The sequence below is a fragment of the Serinus canaria genome, chromosome 1 (genome assembly GCF_022539315.1).
Source record: "Serinus canaria isolate serCan28SL12 chromosome 1, serCan2020, whole genome shotgun sequence".
In the NCBI taxonomy this organism is placed as follows: Eukaryota; Metazoa; Chordata; class Aves; order Passeriformes; family Fringillidae; genus Serinus; species Serinus canaria.
This window is the reverse complement of record NC_066313.1, coordinates 66,000,895-66,028,689: the sequence shown is the minus strand read 5'-3', so window position 1 is coordinate 66,028,689 and position 27,795 is coordinate 66,000,895. Positions and strand designations below refer to the sequence as shown.

The 27,795-nt window shown below is 35.5% G+C and overlaps 1 protein-coding gene across 19 annotated transcripts in view; it reads left to right on the top strand.

Annotated features, from left to right (window-relative positions):
* The window catches only part of MYCBP2 (MYC binding protein 2), a 168,285-nt gene extending 140,898 nt beyond the window's left edge, over positions 1–27,387 (top strand). For 17 of the 19 annotated variants that reach the window (XM_050972392.1, XM_050972403.1, XM_050972436.1 and 14 more), the window contains 26 exons: positions 526–770; positions 1,456–1,623; positions 3,286–3,443; positions 3,857–4,056; positions 4,317–4,466; positions 5,645–5,805; positions 6,407–6,563; positions 7,166–7,390; positions 8,001–8,066; positions 9,297–9,536; positions 9,675–9,773; positions 10,383–10,463; positions 11,054–11,320; positions 12,702–12,985; positions 13,119–13,215; positions 15,029–15,148; positions 16,758–16,859; positions 18,493–18,621; positions 21,145–21,277; positions 21,507–21,610; positions 22,762–22,950; positions 23,448–23,555; positions 24,576–24,785; positions 25,354–25,461; positions 25,671–25,836; positions 26,596–27,387. In XM_050972392.1, the coding sequence (XP_050828349.1) occupies positions 526–770; positions 1,456–1,623; positions 3,286–3,443; positions 3,857–4,056; positions 4,317–4,466; positions 5,645–5,805; positions 6,407–6,563; positions 7,166–7,390; positions 8,001–8,066; positions 9,297–9,536; positions 9,675–9,773; positions 10,383–10,463; positions 11,054–11,320; positions 12,702–12,985; positions 13,119–13,215; positions 15,029–15,148; positions 16,758–16,859; positions 18,493–18,621; positions 21,145–21,277; positions 21,507–21,610; positions 22,762–22,950; positions 23,448–23,555; positions 24,576–24,785; positions 25,354–25,461; positions 25,671–25,836; positions 26,596–26,711 (4,083 nt within the window). In that variant the 3' untranslated portion in view covers positions 26,712–27,387. The remainder of the gene's footprint in view (positions 1–525; positions 771–1,455; positions 1,624–3,285; positions 3,444–3,856; positions 4,057–4,316; positions 4,467–5,644; positions 5,806–6,406; positions 6,564–7,165; positions 7,391–8,000; positions 8,067–9,296; positions 9,537–9,674; positions 9,774–10,382; positions 10,464–11,053; positions 11,321–12,701; positions 12,986–13,118; positions 13,216–15,028; positions 15,149–16,757; positions 16,860–18,492; positions 18,622–21,144; positions 21,278–21,506; positions 21,611–22,761; positions 22,951–23,447; positions 23,556–24,575; positions 24,786–25,353; positions 25,462–25,670; positions 25,837–26,595) is intronic. The other 2 variants (XM_050972438.1, XM_050972373.1) reach the window with 1 other exon arrangement.
* Positions 27,388–27,795: the final 408 nt, after the last annotated feature.

The window sequence follows — 27,795 nt, the reverse complement described above, 5'->3', positions numbered from 1 at the left end:
TTTATTTTTTATCTCTGTATAACCATAGGATTGAATGTAATAATTTTGTTAAAGATCTGTCAGTTTATTTAATTTTGAATAGTTTTATTTGTTTGCTAAAATGAGAGCTGTTTTAACTTCATGTTTAAAGTTTTTTTTAATGATCGTAATAACGATCCAGATCTTTGCATACAAGATGCCACTAGAAGAGTTTTTAATGGGAATAGTACAAGAGGTGTTTTTCTTGTAGTGGTCTTCAAGGACTAATTTCAAAATCTTGCTCAAAGTATGTAAATATGTTGATATTAATGAGGTTAACTTTATTTTTAAATAAACTTTTTTAAACTTTTTGCACACAAAATTAATCTTGAGGCAAATGTCAGAACTATCAAACTATTAAATGTTTGCAAAGGTAGGAAAATAATAGAAATGTGTTTTGTCATAGGAGGCATTTTACATCAGGTAGAATTAAGCAGCTGTATTATGAAATAGGTCATCAGGTTTTCTTGTGGTGAATTTAATTATGCCTTATTTAAATCTATCTAGATTAAACAATCTAGGAGAAAACCAATGCAAGTTAAGACACCTCGTGCCTTGCCAACTATGGAAGCTCATCAAGTGATTAAAGCCAATGCTCTGTATTTACTGTCGCTGAGTAGTGCTGCTGAGCCCAGTATGCTCTGCTATAACCCTGCAAAGGCTTTCCAATCTCAACTTCCCAGTCTAAAAGAAGGAATTTCTGAAGACTTTCCCATTAAGATGCCATGTCTCTATCTACAGACATTAGCAAGGTAATTAAAGAACATGTATGAATATTGATTTTAACACTCATCTGTGCAGAGTATTGGATAAAAATATGTGTGTAAACTAAACTAAAGCTTACATGGAAAAAGACATTTTCTTAATTCTTCATGATTTTTTTCTTCTGTCTCTTTTGATCCATGATCTTGTTCAATCTTTTAGATTGTATTTTCTTCTAGAGTCAGATATGCCCTAAGTAGCTTTCAGATGCTAAATATTTTAAAGCAGTTCCATTTCCGTCCAAAGAATTTAGAATTTCCAAAAGAGTTTAACTTAGTGTGTTAATAGCAGACATACATGCTCCTTTTTTCTCTTCACAGTTAAAAATAGTAAAAAAGGAAACCAGAAGACTTGTGCTTTCTTGGTAATTCTAGATAAATTTCACTCTAGTGTCCATGTATGTTGGGTAGACTTTCAGAACCAAAATACATTCTGGAAATACCTGATGAAAATACTAAAAGATAGAAAAAGGTGATCCCCGCTACCTGTTGCTCGAGAATGCCGCTGTATCTTCCATGAACACTTCAAAGTCATAACCAGCTTAAAAGCATTAATATGTGAAGAGTGTTTGACTAGCATTGGCTGATAAAGTGTATCAGCAAACGACTTTAGTGTACCTGTGTGTTTCAGCAATTTTTAATCCTAATTCTAATTTAAAAATCTCATTTGGTGTAGGCATCATCATGAAAATTTTGTCGGGTACCAGGATGACAACCTGTTCCAGGATGAGATGAGATACTTGCGTTCAACTTCAGTACCTGCACCGTACATCTCCGTTACTCCTGACGCAAGCCCGAATGTCTTTGAAGAACCAGAGAGTAACATGAAATCTATGCCCCCAAGGTACTTCCTTGTAATTCTAGGTACTACACACAAATGTTAAAGCAGCAGCATAACACCAGTTAAAAAAAAAGGAAAGCATTGCTGCAGTTAAGAAGCTGAAGTATCAGATCAGTTTCTGAAATGGCAGCGTAAAAGCCAAAAGCATATGAAGCTGTAGTTAGGAAATTTTCAGTGAATCATAGCATATCAGGTGTATTTTCAACTGATAGCAGTGAAATATGTTTGAATATGTAAATATGCAAGGAACATACGAATCAGAACTGAAACTTTTTACTGTTCTTCAGTTACTTCTCTCTAGAAAGATCCTGGGTTTGCAACCCAAATACAAAAAAAATTGTTCAGTTGATAAGGACTCTTAGCATACAGGGAAATTTATCCATAGCCTCTACTTCAGTCCTGCTTATTTTTCCCCATAGAGAAAAATTCTCCAGAATCTACAGAACTGAAGAAGTGATCTAAAGATCAGTAATCCAAGGACTGTAAATGTTGCAAACTCTGAAAATGTAGCAGGTTTTTTTGACTCTATATCTGTTCTTAACCACAACTGATTGAGTGCAGGCTTTTTGAAAGGAAGTAGCTGTTGTTCTCCTTTCAGGATTTCATTCCGAAGGGAAGCTTGAACAGTAGGAAATTTCATTGCCTTACACTTTTCAGAGCAGATGTTGCTGCTTTGTTCTGTGGGACATAAAAATGTCACAGAAGAAATGACAATGCTGTCTAGGACCGAGAGTGCTAGATGTTTTCTCTCAGGTTAATCTACTTTCTTGTCATGTAATGTTTACTGTGATCTAATTCAAGAAGATATAAAAATTTTTGTTTCACCAGGGAAAAAATGGCTCTTTCTATTAACAATAGTCCAGAATCTACTTAGATCTTCAGTGTTCTCAGATGTCAGTGATTCCTCATATTATAGTGAGGATGTAATGAAGAGAAAATTTGCTTTTAATCTGTTTTTATTTCAATTTGTTGTATTTCATACTGACTGCACAAATAGTTTATTGGAATACTACAATCTATAATGTAGTCTTTTCAGAAATAGAACTTTTCTAACAAAACTCCTTAAGAGTGCATCGTATTGGTATATTCCTTTATTAAAACTGTGGACACCATGGTCTCCTGAGGCCTATAGGGACAGCATAAGCTGGGAGTCCTTCTGCAGACTGTAAGAAGTCCACTGAAGGTAAGGAGTGAAACATGTCAGAGGTATAGCCGTAGCAATTCAAGTTTGACTTTAAGGCTAATGATGTTAGAAACTATTACTTCACATAAAGTTCTAAATTTCAGTTGGCTTGCATATTAAAAATTCACTTCATAGATGTTTTCACACGCATTCTCAGGAGAAGTTTGGTCTGAAACTTCAAAATAGGCATGATCTGAATGTTTGTATTTCTCTGAAAGAAATACCTAAATTCTTGGAACTCATCATGTTCATCATTACATTTGTTTATAAAGCACTGCATGCTTTTTCACCATGTGTAGTTCTAATATGTCCTCCTTCTTTTCCAGCATTTAAACCAGTTCTTAGGTACATAAGACAAAGTTTCATGCAGTAGTAACATTGTGATTACGAAATGCATGTATCCTTATTAATTATTGGTGTATAATTCAGATACACTGTATATATTTGCTAATGAGTGTATTACTTCACTGATTTTTTCGTAGTTTGGAAACCAGTCCAATCACAGATACAGATCTTGCAAAGCGCACAGTCTTTCAAAGATCATACTCAGTTGTTGCATCAGAATATGACAAGCAGCACTCAATTTTGCCAGCACGTGTAAAAGCAATCCCCAGGAGACGAGTCAACAGTGGAGATGCAGGTAAGAGCACAGATATCAGAAGCAGGGACAAATGATTCAAGGATTTGCAATGCTTCTTGGAAACTGTAGACAAATATATTTTTTATAAATACATGTAGTGACTTTTTAGTTATAAAACAAAATAATAGTAAACATTAGGTGTTTGGTAGTCGGCACAGAATTATCCTAAAATTGGATTAGGATTTACTGTCATTCTAAAATTTGTGGTGCATCTTCTGTGCCTGATTTAAAAGTGAAGGTGGTATTTTCTTTCTCAGTTGAAGCATCATTTTTCCATATTGCTTTTTTAATGTGGTTTTCTCTCAGAAAAAAAATCAGTTCTAAGTTCTTTATTGCTTTTCATTTTTACTGTGGCTATACAATTGAAATGCACAAGGAATCTAATGTCTGCATATTTTTATGCTTTTGAATAGAAGTGGGGTCCTCTCTCCTGAGACATCCATCTCCTGAACTTTCTCGGTTAATCTCCGCCCACAGCTCTCTTTCCAAAGGAGAGAGAAATTTCCAGTGGCCAGTATTGGCATTTGTAATCCAGCATCATGATCTGGAAGGACTTGAGATAGCGATGAAACAAGCCTTACGGAAATCTGCTTGCAGAGTCTTTGCCATGGAGGTATTCATGTACTGATGGCTCTTGTATGATTAAAATAATGTGCTGTAAATTCAAATGTTATGCTATGTTGGCTGTACTGTAGTTGTCATTTTAATAAGCTGTTTTAGCTACGGGGCAATAACGTCTTACTTGAAGATTTTTGCATTATTATTTGCCTGTCCAAATCATCAGTGTACCTCCTTCAATAAATGGTTTAGGAAATGGTGTTATTCCAGGTTTGCTTAACCAGTTGGTAACACCTTTTGTGTAATTTGTTTTAGGCCTTCAACTGGCTTCTTTGTAATGTCATTCAAACAACTTCTCTTCATGATATATTATGGCATTTTGTGGCTTCCCTGACTCCTGCACCTGTAGAGCCTGAAGAAGAAGAGGATGAAGAAAATAAATCAAATAAAGAAAATGCAGAACAAGTAAGTGAGGTTCTGCTGATTTTGTAGGCAAATTACAAATACTTCCATGTGAAAACCAAAATTTCTTAATCCTCCCTCTGTGAAGCAAAACCTTAGATTGTAGTTGAATTCATTTTGTATATATAGATTAATTTTTCTTCTGAATCATCACTTTCTATATGCTGATGAATCACGAGGTCTTCTAAAGCATTATTTGTTAGTATTCTTGGGAAACAGAAAAGCAAAAGAAGCACAAGCACATTGCTAAATTAAAAAAAAAAAAAAAAAAGCATTTGCTTTTTATTCCTAATTTTTGCCCTGTGATGAGAGAGAAAATATTTTTTAGAGAAGCTTTGTGGTTTGGTGTACTATGTTTTTCAGTGTTCTAAGAAAAGTCCATAGTTAGTTATGAAAATGCACACTTAATTTACATACTGCGTGTATGTATATAAATAATTAAATAAGTAATTATATGTGCAATAGGTATACTTAATTCAGTGATTTAAGAAAAATCTATAGTTCTGAAAATGTAGCCTGAAAAATGATAGTCTAACATCCCATACTTCCAAAAGATATCTGCATACAACCTATTCTAGAATTAGCTCTGATTTAAAACATTATCATGTCTACAATGAATAGCTCAAAAAAATCATGCTAGTGTTGTCAATAAATCAGGATAATCTTTATCACTTCAAATCTAATCCAGTTTTGAAATTAGTTGTTCTGAAATTAGTCTTTTTAGCAGTGTGACCTGGTACACTGCTTTTCTGATACGGGCACACCTTAACTAAGAATTATTATTTTCACAGCTCTAATGAGATGCAGCAACTGATCACATCAGCTTAGTGATTAAGTTTGCTATGGGTGGATTTTGCTGCTCAGATGAAGTTGGTTTCAGTTGCTGGAATATGTTATTTATTTCTGGTTTGTTTCTTTGTTTTAAAATTATTGCCATATAATGTTTCACATCTTTAAATCATGAGAAATATGTGGCAGTATACACTACACTTCCCAAATCCCCTGTTTGAGGCTCATGTGTAATGTACTCTGAAAATTCTCTGACAGGAGCTGTGTCAAGTTCACATTCATTGTTAGATTGTTGCAGTTACTCTTAAAGCAAGCAGCAGAAATGTTTTTGTTTTCTTAACCTTTTGTCTCAGAAAGTCTGTGAATAACACCCAAATTGTTTTGCTCTGTAGGAAAAAGACACACGAGTGTGTGAGCACCCTCTGTCGGATATAGTGATTGCTGGGGAAGCTGCTCACCCCTTACCACACACTTTCCATCGCCTTCTTCAGACAATCTCTGATCTTATGATGTCTCTTCCCAGTGGTAGTGCATTACAGCAAATGGCCTTAAGGTAAGCACAAATCAAGAAAATACTTGAAAAGGCTGGAAATGTTGTAGAATTACAGGGTAAAAGATTTTGCAGTGTAAGTAGGATGCTTAAAAACTTTGTACATGAAGGAGCACATCCATCCTTACCACTAGGAAGGAGATACATAGAAGACACTTAAGTGTTTATACATATAAATAATAGTATAAAAGACTTTGTACAGAGTAATGTACTTTCTTCTAAATTCTGTACAGTGTCCACTATGAAAAAGAAAACATCTAACAGAATAAAATGCAAGGATCTGTGTGTGGCTGTGCATGGCTGTGTTGTAGTGCCCTTTCCTCAGAAATCTGTCACCTGGATTGTATCTTTAAACTTTGAGATTTTTTTCTGTGTTTGTCTCAACTGAATAATAATGGTTGCATTTACTGTTGCAATTCTAAGAAAAGTCTATTCCCACTTTCCTGAAAATGGTGCACTAGAAACACTTGAGATCCTGCAAAATTCAAAGTTAAATGTTTATAGAAAATACTTTGAGAAGCAACAATGTTGTTAATAGTTTCATGGGTAAGTGATGTCTTTTGCCAACATTCAAAATTTCAGAGTCAACTAAATGTGTTTTCAGGTGCTGGAGTCTTAAATTCAAACAATCTGATCACCAGTTCCTGCACCAGAGCAATGTTTTTCATCATATCAACAATATTTTGTCTAAATCTGATGATGGAGATAGTGAAGAGAGTTTTAGTATCAGCGTTCAGTCTGGTTTTGAAGTCATGAATCAGGCAAGTATTACAGCTCTGGCTCAGAAGCAGAGATCATTTGTGAATAGTCTGTACTTTGAATGATAATTCTCTTTAAAATAAAAGATTCTTAATTGCAATGTCATATTTTCTTGAATATATGTCAGTTTAGAATCTTGTCCCTGCTTTCATATTTAGCTTTAGAGGTTCAAGTATTGACCCTTAGCCTGTATATCACTCAAACCTAAATTTTGAAGGAGTGCTTGTTTGCAAGTGAAATTTTTGGGGAATGTCATGGAGTTGGTTAACTTTTTAAATATTGTGTACTTCCAGTTCTTCTTTGCTTACATCTTTTTCCTTCTGTTATTCTGAGGAGCATGAAGTAATACTTCTGTTTAATATTTTTAAAGTATTTTCTTCCATTTAGTAATATATTTGGGCATTTACTAATATATTCAGCTCTTAGCTGCTAATGTTTCCTGTGGCTTAAAGGACTGAATAATTTGAATGAATAAAGGACAAATTTCTTGGAGAGCACATTTCATCAAAACAGCAATGTCTGTGTGGTTTTAAAAATTGTAAACCATGCCCATGTATTTGGGCTTACTTTCAAGTATTTTAAAAATTCCCATTTGTTTTCACAGGAACTGTGTATAGTAGTTTGTCTGAAAGACCTAACCAGCATTGTTGACATTAAGACATCAAGCCGACCTGCCATGATTGGTAGTTTAACAGATGGGTCTACAGAAACATTCTGGGAGTCAGGAGATGAGGACAAAAACAAAACTAAAAACATCACAATCAACTGTGTAAAAGGAATCAATGCACGTTATGTTTGTGTTCATGTAGACAATTCCAGAGATCTTGGGGTAAGAGGAAAATAAAACTGTCTCTCATTGAAGGTGCATAGTCCAAGCTGTATGTGTTTATCAATGAAGAAGCGCTGTTTTCTTTGTCAGTTGATAATTCTAATGCAGAAGTTCACATTTCAAAGTGAAGTTTCTAGGTCCTGTGATTTAGAAAGCACGAACTGTTATGATCAGACCAGTCTGTCTGAATTTGCAGTTGCATAAAACTGAAACTGCGAAACTTAATTCTTGGTGGCATGTTCTATTTCAGACACATTTTCAATCATTTAATTCTTTTAAGTTACTTTTCTTGCTCATGGTTTCTGCAGAAGCATTGAAATAAGGAGCTGTCATAAAATCCAAATTTTCTAGACTTTCTATATTCTTTTTTCTTGATCTGTACAGTAATGTTACATATATATCTGTATTTTCAACTACAGCGTTTAATACAAAGAGCAGACTGTGTTAGAGAGCTGTGTTTTGGAATTCTTTGTCCTTGCTTTTGATCCTGGGGGGTTTTTTGTAATGAAGCAATTTTTCTCTTTTACATATTTGCTCTCTTCATACAGAAGTAGTAGTCAGAAGTGTCTCGGTTGAAGTGTTTCATTCTTATTTTGCTTGTTTGTTGCAGAACAAAGTGACCTCCATGACCTTCCTAACTGGCAAGGCAGTAGAAGATCTCTGCAGAATAAAGCAGGTAAACATTTTAACAGTTGACATACAAAAATAGCTGTCATTTTTTGTGCACATACCAGAGATTTTTCTGAACAAAAAGTTTCCATTTCTTATGGTAGATAAATTACTTAGCAAATATCAGACATCATAAGAAGCCTTGGAAAATAGTATATTATTAATGACAGAATTCAGTTATGTATACTGACTATTGATAAAGCTTTTGCTCTTCTGCTGAAATAAAGCGGAGTTATGTAAAATGTTCCTTAGATTAATTTAGTTTTAATTACTAAAATATGGTAACTTATCCTTTCAACTGGAGAAGGTTTCCCAAAAAAACTCCCAGAACACAGGGGCAGGGACTGATTCAGTTTTGCTTCCTCTTTGCTCTGACACTTTTCCAACAGCTTTTTACCTTCCAGCACACCCACATACTGTATCCTGTCTCATGGTATTAAAAAAATACTTTTCCTTGTCTGCTGCAGCACAGTGCAATGCAGACTCTGACAATTAATGTAGAAATGGGCAAAAACAAATATTAGCTTGATTATAAATGAGTCCTTGGATAGGAGAGAGGGCTCACTTGCCTCAGGGCTTGGGTTTCTCTGAATGGTGATGTGGGGCACTGCACCCTATCAGTGCTTGGTTTCCAGTAGTATCCTGCAGTTTCATATGAAATATATGATTTCATATAGCATTATTTATATTCTTTTTTTTTAACAGTACTTATTTGGAAATGCACTTAATGTGATACAGTTCATCTCCCTTTTTCACAGTTAATTCCTGCAGTTAAGTCTTGGTGTAAGAGAAGCAAATACTGACTTCCACAGAGTAACAATTTCTTTGGCAGGGGGTGGTGTGAATAGAGATGAAATTATAATTGTGTGTTGTATTTTCATTTAAATTATAGAGGCTGTTTGGTTTTTTTCCTAAGACTGGTGACCAAATACTAGTTTTAAGCGTTGTTTTTTTAATATATGAACTGTTGCTTTGAGGATAGAAGAGATGGGTAGGCCACTATTTCTAATCAGCTTTACAGATAAAACTGAAATGGCTATATATCACTTTTAAATCTGAACTCAGGAGGCTGAATATTTTTATCATTAAACGTAAGTCTTACATCTCAGGTTGAGATTTTCATTACAAGCATTACAAGTATTTCATTACAAGTATTTGTTACAGTGATATATATGATGATAGATGACATTTTGTTTGATGTAATGTCAGTTTCCAACTTTATATTCCTCTTTAATAGGTAGACTTGGATTCAAGACATATTGGCTGGGTAACAAGTGAGCTTCCTGGGGGTGATAATCACATCATCAAAATTGAATTGAAGGGTCCAGAGAACACACTAAGAGTTCGACAAGTAAAAATTCTTGGATGGAAGGATGGTGAAAGCATTAAAATAGCAGGCCAGATTTCTGCAAGTGTGGCTCAACAAAGAAACTGTGAATCTGAGACACTGAGAGTATTCCGACTTATAACATCCCAGGTGGGATTTTAATGATGTCATACAGTGAAAGTTACTGTGAATTGCGTTATAGTTTATTGGAAAATGTTACATCTGCACTCGTTTATCTTTGAGATACATTGAGATACATCTTTGAGATCATCATTGTATTTCTTCCAGGTATTTGGGAAACTTATCTCTGGAGATGCTGAGCCAACCCCAGAACAAGAAGAAAAAGCACTATTGTCATCCCCAGAAGGAGAAGAAAAAGTACACAATGTATTTATTTGTATTCTATCAATAATACTTTGCTGAAAAAAATTATCCAGGATGATTTTCAGTATTTGTTTTGTTTCTTATGCTGCATAATTTTTAGATCAAAACAGAAGTAAAATGTTGCAATTGCTAATTTTTAAAATATCATAGTGTATTTTTAATACAAAACCATAGTGTGTTTTTTTAAAGTGAATTATAACTGAGGCATATGCATTTAATGGAAACACCATAGTAATGGTGATGCAAATGATGCCTACAATTACAGAAGTACTTAACAGCTGTAGCAATGGTCAGCCTGAAAGTCCTGGCTATTATCTTTTGCTTCAGGAGAGGCTCTCTTAATATGTAGAGAAAAAGTATGAAGAAACTTTACTCCACCTGTTTTGCCTGTTACTTCATTTGATTCTTAAATTCCTCTCAAAAAGAGAAACTTAATGCATTGATGAGGTATTTATTAAGCATAGTTTAATTGATCTTGGTTATATATCTTCCTGTAAAAAAGCTACTAACTTGTAAAACACAGTTTATTGATACATTCCATGTTAATTGCTGCAGTAACTGGGAAGTGTTCTTGAAACTTTTGATCTAATATTAAACATGCTTTTTATGAAGGCAACATCAGATGCAGACCTGAAGGAGCACATGGTAGGGATCATATTCAGCCGGAGCAAACTGACAAATTTGCAGAAACAGGTTTGTTCCTTTTGAAATTATTTGAGGATTGGTGTCTTTTATTAAATAAACTCAATTTCAGTGAATATTGCTATGAAGATTTTCACAATAATAGAGCTGTTGATTAATTTTGAAATTTTTTAGTTAGTAAGTTAAGCAGAATCTACTCTTCTGTCACTCATCTTAGCAAACATTGTAGTCTCCTACGCTTTTTACCATGCTATTGTTTCTAAAATTTTTTTAAGCTTTCTGATTATTAAACTGAACAAGAGACTATTTTAATAAGTGCTTTTTATTTTTGTGTGCTAAATAAATGTATTTTTTCAGGGGTTTATGTGGAGTGATTTTTTTTTGGCCTGAATTCTATGTAAAAAGTAAATTAAAAGGCAGGATCTGAAATAAAAATAATTTCAATTAAATTTTCCAGAACATAGATGAGCACATTCAGCATTTTATTCTTCATTTGAATTTATGCTAAAAAGTAATTTAAGTACAGGCCAAATTTCACAGGTTTCCTATTTTAGCCATACATGTGAAGCTACCTAAACCACAACATTCTGCACTTGCTAAATTTTTAAAGAGCTGCTGTGCGTTTGGCTTCTGTCCGGCAGGTGTGCGCGCACATCGTGCAGGCCATTCGGATGGAGGCGACGCGCGTGCGCGAGGAGTGGGAGCACGCCATCTCCAGCAAGGAGAACGCCAACTCGCAGCCCAGCGACGAGGACGCCTCCTCGGACGCCTACTGCTTCGAGCTGCTCTCCATGGTCCTGGCGCTCAGCGGCTCCAACGTGGGCCGCCAGTACCTGGCCCAGCAGCTCACTCTGCTGCAGGACCTCTTCTCCCTGCTACACACGGCTTCTCCCAGGGTGCAGAGGCAGGTCAGTGCTGACCGCTCCTCCAGTGTCTCGGTATTGCTGGAAGAGTGACTTCGCAATACTGAAATCATGTGCTTGGAAAAAATGCAGAATTTCTTTGGGGAATTGAAGGGCCAGGTTTTAGGGTGTTTGTTTTTTCTAATGGTAGAAATGTCTGTCAGATGAACAGCACAGTGTTTTTTCAGTATTTCCTTGTGTGTATATATAATGCCCATGTAGCCTGTGTAGGCAAGATTTAATTGCCAGAGTCTGTTATGGATCTGGCATGAGTCCTTAGTGTTTACGTCTTACACTCAGGCTCTAAGTGTAACAGTATGTCTTACACTCAGGCTCTAAGTGTAATAGTGTGGAACTAGACAGCTCCTTTCTACTCTTGGTATCTTCAAGGTGAGTTTTAATATCTGCTTCTTTCTGAATTTGAGTGTTATCTGAGGGTATATATAGTTATATGCACATACTATATAAACACACACACACATATATATATATGTTTAATAATGCTAATAATATATAAACATATAAAATATTTGCATTAGTACAGTTAATGAACTATTTTGTTGCTAGGTGCTATGCCTTCTTCAGGTGGATTTTAAGTTTCTGTTGCAGAAGTTTTTGTTTCATACTCCTTCCTTTTACCATTTTTGAGCTGTTAAAATCTCACATCTCAATTTGCCTGGAAGCAGATACTTAGTAGTTGTGATACATTGCAGATATGCCATAGCTTTTCAAGAGAACATTGAGGGCTTGCAAAATTACATATGAAATGTTAAGTCCTTAAGCTTTCATCAGCTTTCATGCTGATTTGGACCAAACTTTGCATGGTATGTGCAATTTTAACCCCAGTTTCACCAGTTGGTAAGGTTATATCATTTCAAGACAATTCTTGCTGTGTCCAGAGCTATTGACAGAGCAAAAAAAAAAAGACAAAGGAGTTGGAAAAGAGTATTATAATTCTCAGTACCTCAGGCAAGTACTTTGTTTACAGAAGTCTAAAGTGTCTCTAACAGTTCTACCGCAGTTTCTGACATCTCAGTAATGCATGTGAAGTGGGTACCATACAAGCAAATCCACGTTGTACAAACATTGTATCACTCTTATCCTAAGTCCAGTACCAAACATAATTTTGTTAGTATGTGGAGACTAAGTATTGTTTGAGTGAGATAGGTTTAGAGTCTTTGCCTTGTCTTGCTGCTTACGTTAATAAACACTTCATCGTTATGTAGAAATACTATAGAATTTCTTACAGGAGTAATTAAGTACAGCAATTAGATTGAGTCTTTCTAACTGAAATGAATTGTGAAAAAGGACTTTATGTGATTTTTTTTTTCTTGAAAACTCCAGCTGTCTTGGTAAGAACTGTGGTGTTCTGGTTTTTTTCCTCCAGGTAACATCATTACTGAGGCGTGTTTTGCCCGAGGTAACCCCCAGTCGCCTGGCAAGTATTATAGGGGTGAAGTCTCTTCCACCAGCAGATATAAGTGATATAATTCACTCAACAGAAAAAGGAGATTGGAACAAACTAGGTATCTTGGACATGTTTTTGGGATGCATTGCCAAAGCTCTCACTGTACAGCTAAAAGCCAAAGGAACTACTATCACAGGGACAGCTGGCACTACTGCAGGCAAAGGAGTTACTACAGTCACACTTCCAATGATCTTCAATTCCAGGTTTGTTTAAAAATATGCAACAAACTACTACAACCTACTGTATGCTGAGTATGTACACTATTTCTTTGTGCTGGATTTTGACAAATACTAACTATTGGAGTTTATTTCATCTATTACCATTTATCCTTTGCAGCTATATTCGGCGAGGTGAAAGTCATTGGTGGATGAAGGGGTCAACACCTACCCAGATTTCAGAGATCATCATTAAACTCATTAAAGACATGGCAGCAGTAAGTTTCTATCCTTTAAATGTGGATGATATTCAATATTCTGATAATGAAAATTACTTTTTTTTTAATAAATTCTGTTACAGTTAGTATCAGATTGAGCTGTTAAATGTTAATTGGTCTCAAGAAAAAAGACACATACAGTTTTCTGGATAGAGTCTAGGGTTAAAAGCAGTAGCAACTGAGTTCTGATTCTGCTAAACAGAAATCCAGTTTTGAAATAAGCTTTTTAAAAAGTTGCTTATACTAGAAATTTAGGAGATAAACAATAATTGCAGGTCATTTTCTAATATTATTAACTTTAAAGTCTAATTTTTAAATCTTGAGCACTCAGAACTCCAACTCAAAAGTAAAACTTATCTGTGAAGTAAAATAACAGCATTGTTTTCATGTAACTGTATCTAGACTTACTGTATGGATTTTCTGGTTGAGATTGACTTTTTTCAGTCACTGAAATCTACACTTGTCGTTACTTATTACTTTATGTATCTGGGTTTAAATTTTCCATAGTTCTGCTTCAGACAATTTTTTGGCAGAAAAATTGAAGAAAAGTGAATCAGCTATTTCCCAGAAATAATACTGGCAAAAGAAAAAAAGGTTCTGTATATGTTTCTGGGAAAGGAATTTAGTTAGGAGGTTGTTTTTATTTTCTTTAATTCTGCACCTATTTCAGTGAGATGTTCTAAATGACCCAGATTTTCCTCTGTAAATACCCTTTGAAAGGTTTTTCAGTATCTTCAGAATGGAAATGCTATTTTCTAAACCTTCACTGTGCTTAGATTAAGGAGGTTCCTTCTCAAAGTTGCTGAAGCTGGATGAGAGTTCTCTCTATTGATTCTGACTACCAGATTTTAGAATCTCATAATTGATAAGAGTTAAAGTCTGTGTTGGAAAACTTTTTCTTGAAGCTTTTTAGAGCTGTATATTATCAGCAAGGTGGCATCAGTGTAACTATCCTCTTCATAAGAGTTACAAATACGATTCCTTTCACATAACATTTTCACCATTTGCAACGTGAAGGTACCTGTATCTGAGTTAGTCACTGTAGCTTCCTTTTTAGAGTCCAGTGAATCTCAATTATGTGTCACCTTCAGCATGATGTTTAGGACTTTAGAGTTTACAATAAGAATTGAAAGATGCAACAGCCTTTGAATCAGAAACTTGAGAGTATGAGTCTGTGCCACAGGCTCAGAATGTTAAACACTGGAGAGTATGCTGTGGTTCTGATGTTTGCTGTGTACTCCTCTTTATTTCTTTCTAATACAGGAACTGTAGAGTCTATTCAGGAGGCTGAGCTAGGCATGTGAAGCTAATTTTTCTAGGAACCCACTGTGATCTGTGTGCTGGTCACAGGCACTTATCTGTGCTCCAGCTCTGCATCTTTATTTCCCCAGAAGGGGTGGGGGACACTTTAGGGAAAGGACATTCTTCAAATCATATGCCCTCTACCTATTCCAAGTTAATTATTCCAGTAGTTTCTCAGAGACAACCTCAGTCACCTCAGTATTTGAGGGCTAATTTTTACCAGATCTGTCTGATTTGCAAATCAAGGCCAGGTTGGATGGGGCTTTGAGGAACCTGGTCTTGTAGAAGGTGTCCCTATTCATGACAAGGGGTTGGAGCTAGATGATCTTGAAGATCCCTTCCAACATAAATAATTCTGTGAAAACACTTAATTTATCAGTCATCCAGGATTTCCTCTTTTTCTGTTTTAACTTGAGATACTAACCTAACGTTTTGTAGCAGTTCTAATTACAATTTTACTTGGTCTTCATATTAATAAAAGCTGTAATAAATTGAGTTTCATCTTTAACAGGGTCATCTGTCAGAAGCTTGGTCACGTGTGACAAAGAATGCAATTGCTGAAACTATCATAGCTCTGACCAAAATGGAAGAAGAGTATAGATCACCTGTGAGGTGCATTGCAACAACCAGAGTAAGAACTTCATGAAACGTAGCATTAGTTCATGGTAAATGTGCAGTAGGAGCCCATTCAAGAACCTTCTTATATGTCAGAAATACACAAGCCAAAACTGAATTAGAATTAAATGTGCATCTAGGGAATCTCAGAAATAATGAAGAATAAGTGTGATGCCTGTATATATTTGGGGGTTTACTCTTTAAATAATTCTGCCTGACGTTTGCCACACTTGCCTTACATGAAATGTGAGATCATCTGTGTGGAAGATTGCACAATATCTATCAGCTGTGTTCTTTCAGCTCTCCAAGCAATTATAATAAGTTGTTTGACTTCTAGGTAATCAGCTGCCACATCTTAAGGCTATTATGAAAACAATCTAACAGATGTTCTCTAGGACAATTAAGCTAAGCTTCAGTTGTGTTTCTCTCAAAAAATATTTGCTGAGCCCTTTATTACTGACATGGTATAACCTGGTGGTTTTCTTTTCTTGGTCTTTACTTTGTCTGTGAATCTTTTATGGAAACTAAGGACTACTTTACCCGTAACAGATTACTTGAAATACTATGAAAAGCATATTTGTAAATTATGACGTTCCTGCTGTCCTAGGGAGCACGGATTTTAGCTTCTCAACCTTAATAATTACATGTAAAAGTAAAAAAAAAGTTTGTAGTGGTTTCAAACATTTGACACTCACGTTGTTTTCATTTAAAAAGGTTGTACCAGTTGTTCTTTTCATCATTTTTGTTACTCATATAGTCTCTGCTTTCTGGAAGTCACAGTCTTGGACTACCATTGACTTCTGCTATTGTCATATTTGTTTAATCAGGTCTTAGAGGAGCCCTGAATGTCAGCCCAGCTACTCTGTGACTGAGTGTAGTTCTGTCATGGAGATGTGGTTTTTGGGGAGAGTCCAATAAAGTTTCTCAACAAAAACAATTTTATTCAAATCAAACGTTTGATTAAAGATTACTTCAAAAAGTAGCTGTCAAGTGCCTTTCAGTTGTGTTTGCAGTGACAGATTATCCTCATGTAGCTCATCTGTTTAGGATTTCCCTGTTGTCAGTGGAGAAGAAGAGAGAAAAGCTTCCTTTGACTAATGAGCTCAGAACCCTTTTCTAGGTAATGCCAATTGCCCAATGCAGTGAGGAGAGAACATGGAAGTCAGTCTCACTGTGCTCAAGTTTTTGGGTGGTTGTTTTAGGGATTGATTTTATTTTTATTTGTCTGTGTCCTTGAATTTCTTCTTCACCAAAGCCTGCAATTGATTCCCCAAAGACTTGCACATTGACCCAAAAATGTTTGGGTCAATGTGCAAGTCTGTATTTATCATATTTCTTCATAATGTGCTTTGGTTGATCTTTTTTTACTTTTTTCTTTCTTGTGTGCTGAGTACTGTATTTATAATCATAAAGTGACATACCTGAAATAAACAAGGTAGTTCCTAAAAGTTAAATAAGTTTTACTGTGTTCCTGACTTATTTGGAAAAATAAACTTGCATTGTGTAAGTCGGCTTCAGCTAATAGAGTTTGCGGGTAACGGCGACATTCTTGTCTGACAGTTTATCTCTTCAGTGTTTGATTTTAATATGTCTAAGACATTTAATTCTACCTTGATTTTCAATAGCTGTGGCTGGCCTTAGCATCCCTCTGTGTACTTGATCAGGATCATGTGGATAGACTATCCTCAGGAAGATGGATGGGAAAGGACGGGCAACAGAAACAGATGGTGAGACTAAAAATCATACAGTTTTGTGTTTGATATATTCACTCAGCAAAGAATTTAGAATAATGATAGAGAATGGTAAAATTGGCTGTTCTTCCTTTTCTTCCATCCCAGTGGGGATTGTATTTATGTTTGAAGTATTTCTAGATAAGTTCTAGATAAGTATTGCCCAGAAAACAGAAATTCCAACTTAAAACAGTAATGTTGCAATTCTGCCAGTATGTTTCAGGATGAAACAAGGCCTTCCTAACACCTGTGGCATGAGTTTTTTAGTAGATTAATTCCGTTTGTACAGCACCCTCTATCAGACCTTTTTCTTTGTCTTAATCCTTGTCACAAAATAAAATCGATTCTTTTGTGTTACTCAGTAACTACTTCTCTGTTATTTAGCTTCCTCTTCCCCATCTCACTAGAGAATGATTACCCCAGGGAGAAACTCCTTCCAACTGAATTTAGTAAAACTACCATTGACTCAAATTTATAAATTTGATATGGAATATGGTTGTCTCCATACTTTTCAGTTGACAAAATGCCTGTACTTTTCCGTATGACGAAAAGCTTGTGATTTTTTAATACCATTTCAGAAAGAGCACAGTAATGAAGCTGGTCTCTCTAAATCTTGGTTAGATGGATCCCCGTGGGAAGCAAGGGAAGGGTGTGCTGTAGCAACCAAGCATAATTAGAGCAAAGAAGCATCCAAAGCACTTTAGTGTAGGTAGAAACAGAATACTGGAGGCATAGAGCTGCAGCGGCAGCAAGGAATAAAACTGCTGAGACAGAAGCAAACACAAAGATTTCTGAGGTGATTAAGAAAGTTAAAGGTCTTGGAGATGTCAGAAGAGCCTGAAATCCCCCAGTCCTGTTCCACATCAGGATATTCAAATGTTGAGGCATACTGTGTGTCTCCTTACCAGAATTGCTTTGGGAGAACTCTGTTCTGAGTTGCATGAGAGTATCATGGAAACCATGTGTTACAATGGACCAAGTATTACAATAGAAACTTGTTCTCAGAGATGTGATAGTCAAAATCAGTTGTTGAAGTGTATTTGCTGGGATATTTTGACTTGCAAAACAGAACCCTGCTGAATTAAAAAAAAAAAAATCTTTCAGTAGAGTAACCTAAATTTAGGATGGACTTTGAAGTTTGTTACTTCAACCATACTGTCTTTGAGGTATGGATGACCTGCAGCTTTGTTTCGATGTTTGAAAAGAGTAAACATACCATATCAAAGTAATGAAGGGTAAATATCATGCCTGTTGACTGACCTGAGGACTCATCTCTCTGAACTTATAACATGCCCATAGCCCCTTGTTAACACATAAACTTCTTCTCAGACTAGTTGAAATTGATGTCTCAATGGTATTATTGAAAAACACATTTTTGGTATATCACACAAAATAGGAGATGAAGAGTGTCAGAAGAACTGATGTCAAAAATGGAGGGGATTTGTGTCAAGGCATAATTGTTTAAATACTGATTATTTTAAAGATAGCATTAATAGTCCAAACAAGCTCTTTATCCACTTTTATAAATTGGAGGGGTGGTGTTGGGTGTGTGACTGAGGGGAGAATAAAAACAGATGCTGAAAGGAAGGACTTAATAAAGAGGAATTATTTCTTTTTTTTTTTCTCTCAGCCAATGTGTGATAACCATGATGATGGAGAAACTGCTGCAATCATTTTATGTAATGTCTGTGGGAATTTGTGCACAGACTGTGACCGATTCCTCCATCTCCATCGGCGAACAAAAACTCACCAGAGACAGGTAGAGTGTACATGGCCCCCTGTTGTGTGCACTGCATCATGGTGTGCATATTTATATAAATAAAATATAACCAAAAGGTAGTAGCAAATACTGAACCTGAAAAGGGTGTTAAATTTTATTTTGGAGATGGAATAGATGTGTTTCCAGTTAATTCTCTTCAGTTGTTTTTGGTTACATTCTTTATCTTCCACAAAGATTAGAAAATCTTGCAGCAGTTCCTAATTCTAGTTCTTATGCTACATCAGTTTTTTCTCTCTTGTTTTTCTCTCTTGCTTAGGAATGCTTTTTTAGGAGAATTTAGAAGCTGCATAGACTTTCTTAGGTATATGTTGGTTCTTTATTCCTGTTAAATTTTATCTTCTTTACTACATCTGTCATAGGAGTCAATGCTTATCAACCTCTTCATTTCTAATGTATGTGTACTCCTTTTTAATATCCAGGAAGATGATTTGACAGCAAATAATTCCTACTGTTTCCCCTATGAGTTTTCCCTTATTTTTCAGTATTCCTCCACCTTTTACTGTGTTCTAAAACACAAATATGTTTTAAAACAGAAATATGTTGCCCTATCCATCAGCTTGAAAATTTCCTGACTTCTTTTGGGTTTGTTTTTAGGATTGAAACTTTGACTAGATATGAATTTTATGGCTTGCTGTGTACTCTGATAATTATTATTCTTCTGTGGTATTCTTTTATTCTTTTCGTTGGATTTTTTTCTTTTTGTCTTCGAAATTGATGTTGAAGATGCCTTTACTTCTAGAATTCTTGAACATTTCCTCTTTCCTGCCTCTGTTCCTCATTTGCAGTTTGTTGTGATCCTTTATTTTCCCCTTTCCCTCTGACTATTTATATCTGTACAAGGATTAAAATAATAAATGTCATTAATAAAGTTACTACAGTGGAACTCAGTCCTCTTCTCCCTCTCCTACAATGCATCTATATTAATTTTTAGTTATGTTCAGGATTGGGCTTTTAGAGATTGTACTCCTTAAAGTACAATGTTTAGAGATTGTACTCCTTAAATGTTTTCTGTTACTGAGCAGCCTTGGAGTGCATGAACTGAATTGGTTTTGTTTGCTTTTAGGTGAAACTAAAAGCAAATCAAAAGATAGATGCAGAGACGCTGAAATGGTTGTTCAGTGCAAGGGATAAACTGCTCTAGAGCACACGTGATGTAAACTTTGGTACTGAGTTTCATTCTCCAGTGAAACACTCCTCTCTGGTGCCACAGCATTTGCAGTGTAGTCTCAGCCTGCCACTGCCATGGGTGTCTGTAATCTTCTATTTCTTAGCCAGAGTCTTTGCAATCCCCTTTGAAATTTTCCTGTTTCATCATCCTCAGAAGATCATTTTATGTCTACTCTTCTGTCATGGCATAGCACAGTCTAGTCTCATTCATTTTTCTGGTTTCTCCTATATAGCCTGTTCAGATTACAGTTGATAAAAAGTAAGTTCTTGTCTCATAGAAAACCTCATATTTTTCCTTTTATCTGTCCAAAATAGCTATTTACCAGATTTTCCTATTCACTTCTAAAAGCATGTTCAAACTTCTGCTATTTATTCACCACTTTTACCTTTATATGCTAAGCCTCTCAAATTCAGTTTCAATTCTGTCTTGTTCCCTCTGTCCTGTTTTCTGTTTGCTTCCTGTTCTTTGTCCAGCTTCAGTCATACATACCTCTTCAATGTATTTTCTGTCCCCTCCAGAAAGGACAGCCTGTAAGTTACTGAGATGTGCTTATGTGAATACTTTGTGAAGCAGTTAGGGGCTTTTTTCCTGATTCTAATAAAAATTAGAGTGAGTTGTTTGCATCCATACCTGGGAAAATTCTAACTTTCCTTGCATTACAGGTGAAACAAATGCAAACAGAACTGCCTTCAAAGCTTGGGAAAGGAGCAAAAGAAGAGACTGCATGAAATTCCCTAAGGATCTCTTGCAGTTTTGTTTTTTTTTTAATTTGCAAAAACTTTATATTTTCCTCATTGTAGCCAAAAGTATCCACTGTGTATTTATATGAAAGTCAAAAATATTAATATCACACATTTTTATAATTGTTACTCTATAGTACTTGTTATCAAGACCCTAATTCTCAATTTTGCTTTGATAAACTACTAGCATGGCTATATGAAGGTATTTCAGATTTTATCTTGTGCTTTTAATATTCTGTGGCCTACTGGATGTGTTGGGTAGGAATTATGAAGTCCAAACTCTGTGTTTATTAAATCAGAAAAACAATGTGTGCCTCTATTCTTAGCATTGCTGTACTGTTGTTTTTCTTCCATGTTAGATCAAGAGCTAATTTTATTCATTTTTACTTCTAAAAACATGAAACCTTTATCCTGCATATCTGCAATCTGTACAAGTTTATGGAATGTATAAAAGAAAAACAGCTTGCAGTAGACAATCTCACAGAATCTGTAAAATGCCTGGTTTAATCCAAAGAGAGAGCAACAAAAATAACAGAGACAGGGCCATGCTCTAATTAAACATGCTATTTAATATCTGTTTGGTTAACTTGACAGGTGTTCAAAGAAGAAGAAGAAGCTATAAAAGTTGATCTCCATGAGGGCTGTGGTAGGACCAAACTTTTCTGGCTGATGGCATTAGCAGATTCTAAGACTATGAAGGCTATGGTGGAGTTTAGAGAACAGACAGGTAAAACACAACTGTTACTACTTCCTACCTTTATCCTGGTTGTTGTGATCCTCACCTGCTTTAGGGAAATGCTTTTAAATATTTGTTAATAAAAGTAGAATAGTTTAGCTGCATAAGAATTGTTGGCTTTCTGGTTGTTTTCTGTGAATACTGCTTTGATGTCTGATAGAGTATCATTCCTTTGTGTTTCATTAGAACATTTTTGGCCTTGTTCTCTTTTGCACTCTAGGCAAACCGACCACCAGCAGTTCTGAAGCATGTCGGTTCTGTGGATGTAGGAGTGGAACAGAATTATCAGCAGTGGGAAGTGTTTGTTCTGATACAGACTGCCAGGTGTGTATTAGCAAGTATCAATTACCATTAATTACATAAATAGAAGAGAGCATAGGATGAAATGGGCTTCTTATTTTGAATAAACCTTGTTTATCCCTGTGATCCATTTAAAATCAGATCTGTCACATGAAAAGGTTCTAACATTGAATATTACCATTCAAATACTTCTGAGTTTGTAAATGTTTATTTTAGTTACAGACTATGAACACTAATAGTCAACTTACATACTGGGTAGTTTCATTATTATCTTCAAAAGTACTTCTAGTTTTCACAACAGCCTTGCAATTTTAAAGTAAAATACACAGTGTCAGTATAAAGTCAAGTGTACTGGAAAGCTTGATGAAAAGAGTTTGCTCAAGAGCCTGTGTATTACATGAGTGTAGAACATTTCAGACTTGGCCAGGTTTATTATCTGTATCCACGTATCCTGAGTGTTTCTATGCCCTACACTGGGTGCAATTGGCAGAGGGCCAAATCATAACCAGTTTCTTACTTTGCCTTACCTATTTCTGTCGAAGTGAAGCAAATAGGTCATCTTTTTTTCTCTCTCAGCCTATGAAGACATAATACAGTTCATTAACAAACTGTTAAGTAACAGTTCACTACAGTTATTAAATTCAGTTTAATTTGTTGCTAGCTTCTGGGTAACTTTTATAAGTTTTCTGTTTAGTAGGGATGGGAATTAGAGGTGGTTAAAAATCCATTTCCATGTAAAATCACTTTATGCTGATTAATGATTGGCTAATAATATATTCTTAAGAGTGAATTACTTGAAACTTCTCCAAAATCTGCAGTTACCTTAAAGGCTGTTAATATAGGGTCAGGAATGTTTATGCAGGAAGCACTCAATATATAAGAAGCACACAGAGAGATGATCAAAGAACAGTTCTCTTTCTATTGAAAGTTTTAAATTATGGTTTCATTAAGCCGTTTGCATTCGGGAGCAGTGTAGGTAAACAAAGGAAACATTGTTCTTTCAAATACTCAGCAGTCAGCTTTTCCCAAGTAGCCGAGGCAGCAGCAGACAATATAAACCATGATTCTTCCATCTCAGTTTATTGCACGGACCAGCAGCCCTTCAAAAAGCGACACTCTCAGAACACTCAATGAAGGGGAAGAGATGATTAACTCTCTACTTTACATTTGTTTAGGAGTACGCTAAGATTGCCTGCAGCAAGACACACCCCTGCGGTCACCCCTGCGGAGGCGTTAAAAACGAAGAGCACTGTTTGCCCTGCCTGCATGGCTGTGATAAAAACGCTACAACTCTGAAACAAGATGCTGATGACATGTGCATGATCTGCTTTACTGAAGCACTTTCAGCAGCACCAGCTATCCAGGTTTTTTGTTTGTTTGTTTTTTCCCCTTTTAAGAGATTACTATTTTGATTGTAATGTGTAGTACGAAGGAAGTGGAAATATAAAGTCTTTCAAATTATGCTCTTCAAAATTTGAAAACAGACACTATAACAATAGTTGAGGTATTTAAAGTTTTATTTTTGTCTGTCATTCTGTTTCAAGAAAGCAGATTGGATCGATTCAGTTTGCTATGTCTACTTTTTTAATATGTATAGTATTTTATAAAGGAGTAAAACAACGAGGTAATTAGTTGATATAATTCACATGTATTTCATACATCCATAGGTGATCTTGGTATGGTTATGATTTTAATGCTTATTTTATGTTCTTTCTTGTTAAGAAGAAAATAGGGATTTTCTAGGATTTCAAATAAATTAATACTGGAATTGCTATATGTTTCCACTTAAAAGCAAATAACTGTCTCTACTTTCGTGGTTAATGTAACTTCAATATTTACTTACACTTACTCTTTTCTAAAGCTGGACTGCAGCCATGTTTTCCATTTGCAATGCTGTCAACGAGTACTAGAAAACAGATGGCTTGGCCCAAGGATAACTTTTGGGTTTATGTCCTGCCCAATTTGCAAGGTAAATGACCTATGTGCCTGCCAAAGTCAAGAAACTTACCTGATACTTTGCTTTTCATATTTTTTCTTTTTTTTCTTTTTTTTTGTTAATACTGTATTGCTTGGTACGGTATAAATTAGTTATACATGACTTGTTTTCTTAATTCCACATGTTACTATGGAAAGACTAGCATTGATGCATCTTTTTACTTTCTCCTACTGTTCCCTAAGGTGTCCTCTTAAAAAGAAAGAATAGGTCAGACATTGTCTTAATGTTGTTTCATTCTTACCAACATCAGTTTGCAAATTCCCAGTATTTGGTGATAGTGGGGAGGGCAAGAAGTAATCTTAAAGCACACTATCATGAAACAGGAATTCTCCATTTTACTAACCACTTTTAAAGCAGCTTTTTGCTTTTTAGTCTGAGGGCAGAGCCAAGGAATACATGTACTTAGTTCAGCTAAGTTGCTAACAATTCTTCTTGTACTCTTAAAAATTGCTGTAAGCAAAAGCACATGATAGCTGCTTGAAAGAAGAGCACCTTACCCCACCCTATGAATTTGAAATTAGGGAATAGTGAGCCATTCTGCATGCTGTGGTTCTTCTGTCGTGTTGTGGTAATTAATGGCAGTAGCTCATGGTCAATAATTGATAAAGAACTGCCATAGAGGACTGTCAGTCATTATGCTTACTTGCTGAGCAGTAAGCCAAAAAGGACCAAAATTACAGAAAATACACAATGAGAATATTCCTGTGCTGTGGTGAATATTTCATATACTCTTGACCACCTCCCTGGCTGTTAGTCTCTTGGAAGGGTTGATGTTCCCATGTCACAACAGGCCATAGAGAAAGCATTCATGGATACCATTTTTACAGCAAATAGAGTACATTCTGTATCAGCTGTTTTTTGAAATGTCCATTGCCTGGGCCCATATGTTTTCATGACATCTGTCATGCTATTTGTGCCTGACTATAACATAAATTATCATAGCTGTTGGGATAAAGATGCACGATACTTTAATCAGCTTTGTTTTTATTTCAGAACAAAATCAATCACACAGTGTTAAAGGATTTGCTTGATCCAATCAAAGAACTCTATGAAGATGTAAGGAGAAAAGCGCTAATGAGATTGGAGTATGAAGGGCTGCACAAGAGTGAGGCCATCACAACGCCAGGTGTTAGATTTTATAATGACCCAGCTGGCTATGCTATGAACAGATATGCTTATTATGTTTGCTACAAGTGCAAAAAGGTACGGTGGTATTTATTAAATGGATGTTACCATTTCACAAGTAATTTCTTAAAACAGAAGAAATTTTGTTTAATACATGTATGGAGCAGAAAGACAGGAAAAAATGTTGTTTATAGAATCATAATTTTAAAAATCAAGTATTGGGCTAATGAGATGTACATAGTATCTTACCTAGTAAAACTCAAGTGTGTATACAGAGCAGCTCAGAAACCAAAAGCACCTTGAATAAATGGCCACTTAAAAGAAGGTGCAGTACCTACTTCCTCCAGTGTCTATTCACCTCAAGCTGCTACGTAATTCTGACATAAGGTTCATAGAGAATCCAGTCACTGGCATAGAGCAGGGTGTGTTGCAGTTTTTGGACTTGTTCATCTTGAGACTGAGGGACATTTTTTGAGTGCCTCGAAACCACGTACCTACAGAGTCAGAGCTCAGAATAGTGGAGGCCACTGAAATGGCAGTCATTTGTCATATTCCCCTTACAAATGGAATTGGTTAAACTGAAAAGAATAGTTAAAAGAATAATTGTCTCTGGTTTAACATCCAATCATCTCTATATGCAATTAAGGCATATTTTGGTGGTGAAGCTCGTTGTGATGCTGAGGCTGGACAAGGAGATGACTATGATCCAAGAGAACTTATTTGTGGTGCCTGCTCTGATGTTTCAAGGGCTCAGGTGAGTAAATAATTTCTGTTCATGTTTTTATTTCATTCTGAAACTCTGAGTACCTGAGCTGTACAATAATTCACAGCCATTTTCATTTACATGTATTGAACAATATTGTATACCATTAATATATTCTACAGAATGTGGAAGTGAGTTGTTGGGATTCAGTGAGTTGTTGATGCTGCTTCACTGACTGGTGCTTGCTTTCCTCTGTTCAGATGTGTCCCAAACACGGTACAGATTTCTTAGAGTACAAATGCCGCTACTGCTGTTCAGTTGCTGTTTTTTTCTGTTTCGGGACAACACATTTTTGCAATGCTTGCCATGATGATTTCCAAAGAATGACAAGCATCCCTAAAGAAGAGCTCCCACACTGTCCTGCAGGTAGGATTTTGACAAAGCAAATTTTCCACACTGAATTTTGAAATAGATTACAAGTTCTAATTGATACTAGCTTTTCTTGGTGATTTTTTTTGGTTTTCTGGCAATGTCATTGCACTGATCATTTAAACATTAGGAACTTTGATAGAGAAAGACATTCCAATTTCCCTATACCAGGTCAGACTCCAGATGTAGAATGGTGTGTAAAATGGTATATTGATAAAATTGACACATTATTAAGTGATGTATGTGTAGTTAGGTAGCCGTTATCTGCAAACTGTTACCCCAGTGCCTTAATTACTAAGTTCATGTGCTGTATATTGATTTTATATTAGTAAATGATTGGGGGGTTAAAAGTGTGATCTTTTCATTAAGATATTTACATAAAATAAGTAAACAAGTAAATTACAATTCCTGCTATAGCCTTAGAATTTTTGTTTACTGCAGAATGTAACAACTCTTGTTCATTATTCAATTTTTCTCTTAGCTTGTGCAAATTTCTTCCACGGTATTAATGAGATAAAACTTCCTTAAGTGACTGTCTATAAACATCTTGCCTTTTTTAATTTGAATTTGATTGATTTCAATTAAATGGCAGTTTGATCTTTTTTTTTCTCTTCAAATATCAAGTCAACATTTGAACAAGATGTATTACCTTCACTTAGTTTGGGGTTTTTTTTGAGGAAATGTAATATATGTTTGTTTACATCATCTGCAAGCATTAATCTATTTTTTTTTCCCTTATCCTTACATTCACTGTAGGTCCCAAAGGTAAACAACTTGAAGGAACAGAATGTCCACTTCATGTTGTCCATCCACCCACTGGTGAAGAATTTGCTCTGGGTTGTGGGGTTTGCAGAAATGCACACACTTTTTAGAATAGCAATTTTTTTTTAACCAGAGCAAAACAGGTGCCCTCATCCCTCAAGTGTCCTGAAAACAAAGTCCAGCTGGGATGAGGATGGGACCATTCCATAACCCAGGTAAAAGGAACAATTTACAGTGCAAGAAGGATGCCAAATACCATGTACATAATTCTTGCTGTGAGATATTGACATTTTTTGAACTGAGACATCAAAATTTGTGAGGTGTTTGCATGTGGCCATTACAGTCATCGGCTAGGAAACATTGGACATTTACAAATAAACAATTGTTATTAAAGGATCTGTGTGTCTGTGGACTATGAATGATGCTGGCTTTCAGGAGAAAGAAAAAATATTGATTATTGTATACTGACTTTTTGTAATCTTGTACAATTGTAACTCATCACAAGTGGGGATGGGAAAGAGGAATATTCTGGTTTATTTCCTAGACTGTTATAAAAAAAATGTGTTAGGAAGGCATAAATGTAACAAGTATCACCCTGTATATAAAGGTATCAATGTTTGTCCTGTATAAGAAATATTAAATTACAACAGCAGTTTCATTTAAACTTCTGGGTTATGTTTGAGCCTGAAATTTTAATGAAGTGCAATACTGAGTGTGCCTCATATCTTGCAGCTGTAAACATAATGGAATGTACATGTCAATAAAGCCACTGTACATTTTTATACAGTGAAAGTCTAACAAATGTGTAAGCCTCCATTTTCAGAAACAGTCTTAAAACAGAGTGGGGATGCGGGAAGGGAAGGGGAAGAAGAAGGTGTCCTATAATTATTTCAACAGACTCTTGAAAAGTAGGAAAGTTTTTGGGTAAAGTTTTTGGAAGTCCTTAAGACATGAAAAGCACTGCTCCATTTCTCAACAGAAAAGCTGGATAAATGTTCTAGCATTCATATGAAGAATTGTATTTCCATTTCAATTACCAACAGTGTTCAAAAACACAAAAGAAGACTGCATTTTAAATTATTTCTGATCAGTTTTATTTTACTGAAGACTCTTAATCACTCCCACTTTTAAGAGAAACAGCTTTTTGCATTTCAAAATGTTCGTTTTATAAGAGTCCTAAGTCCTCTGCACCTG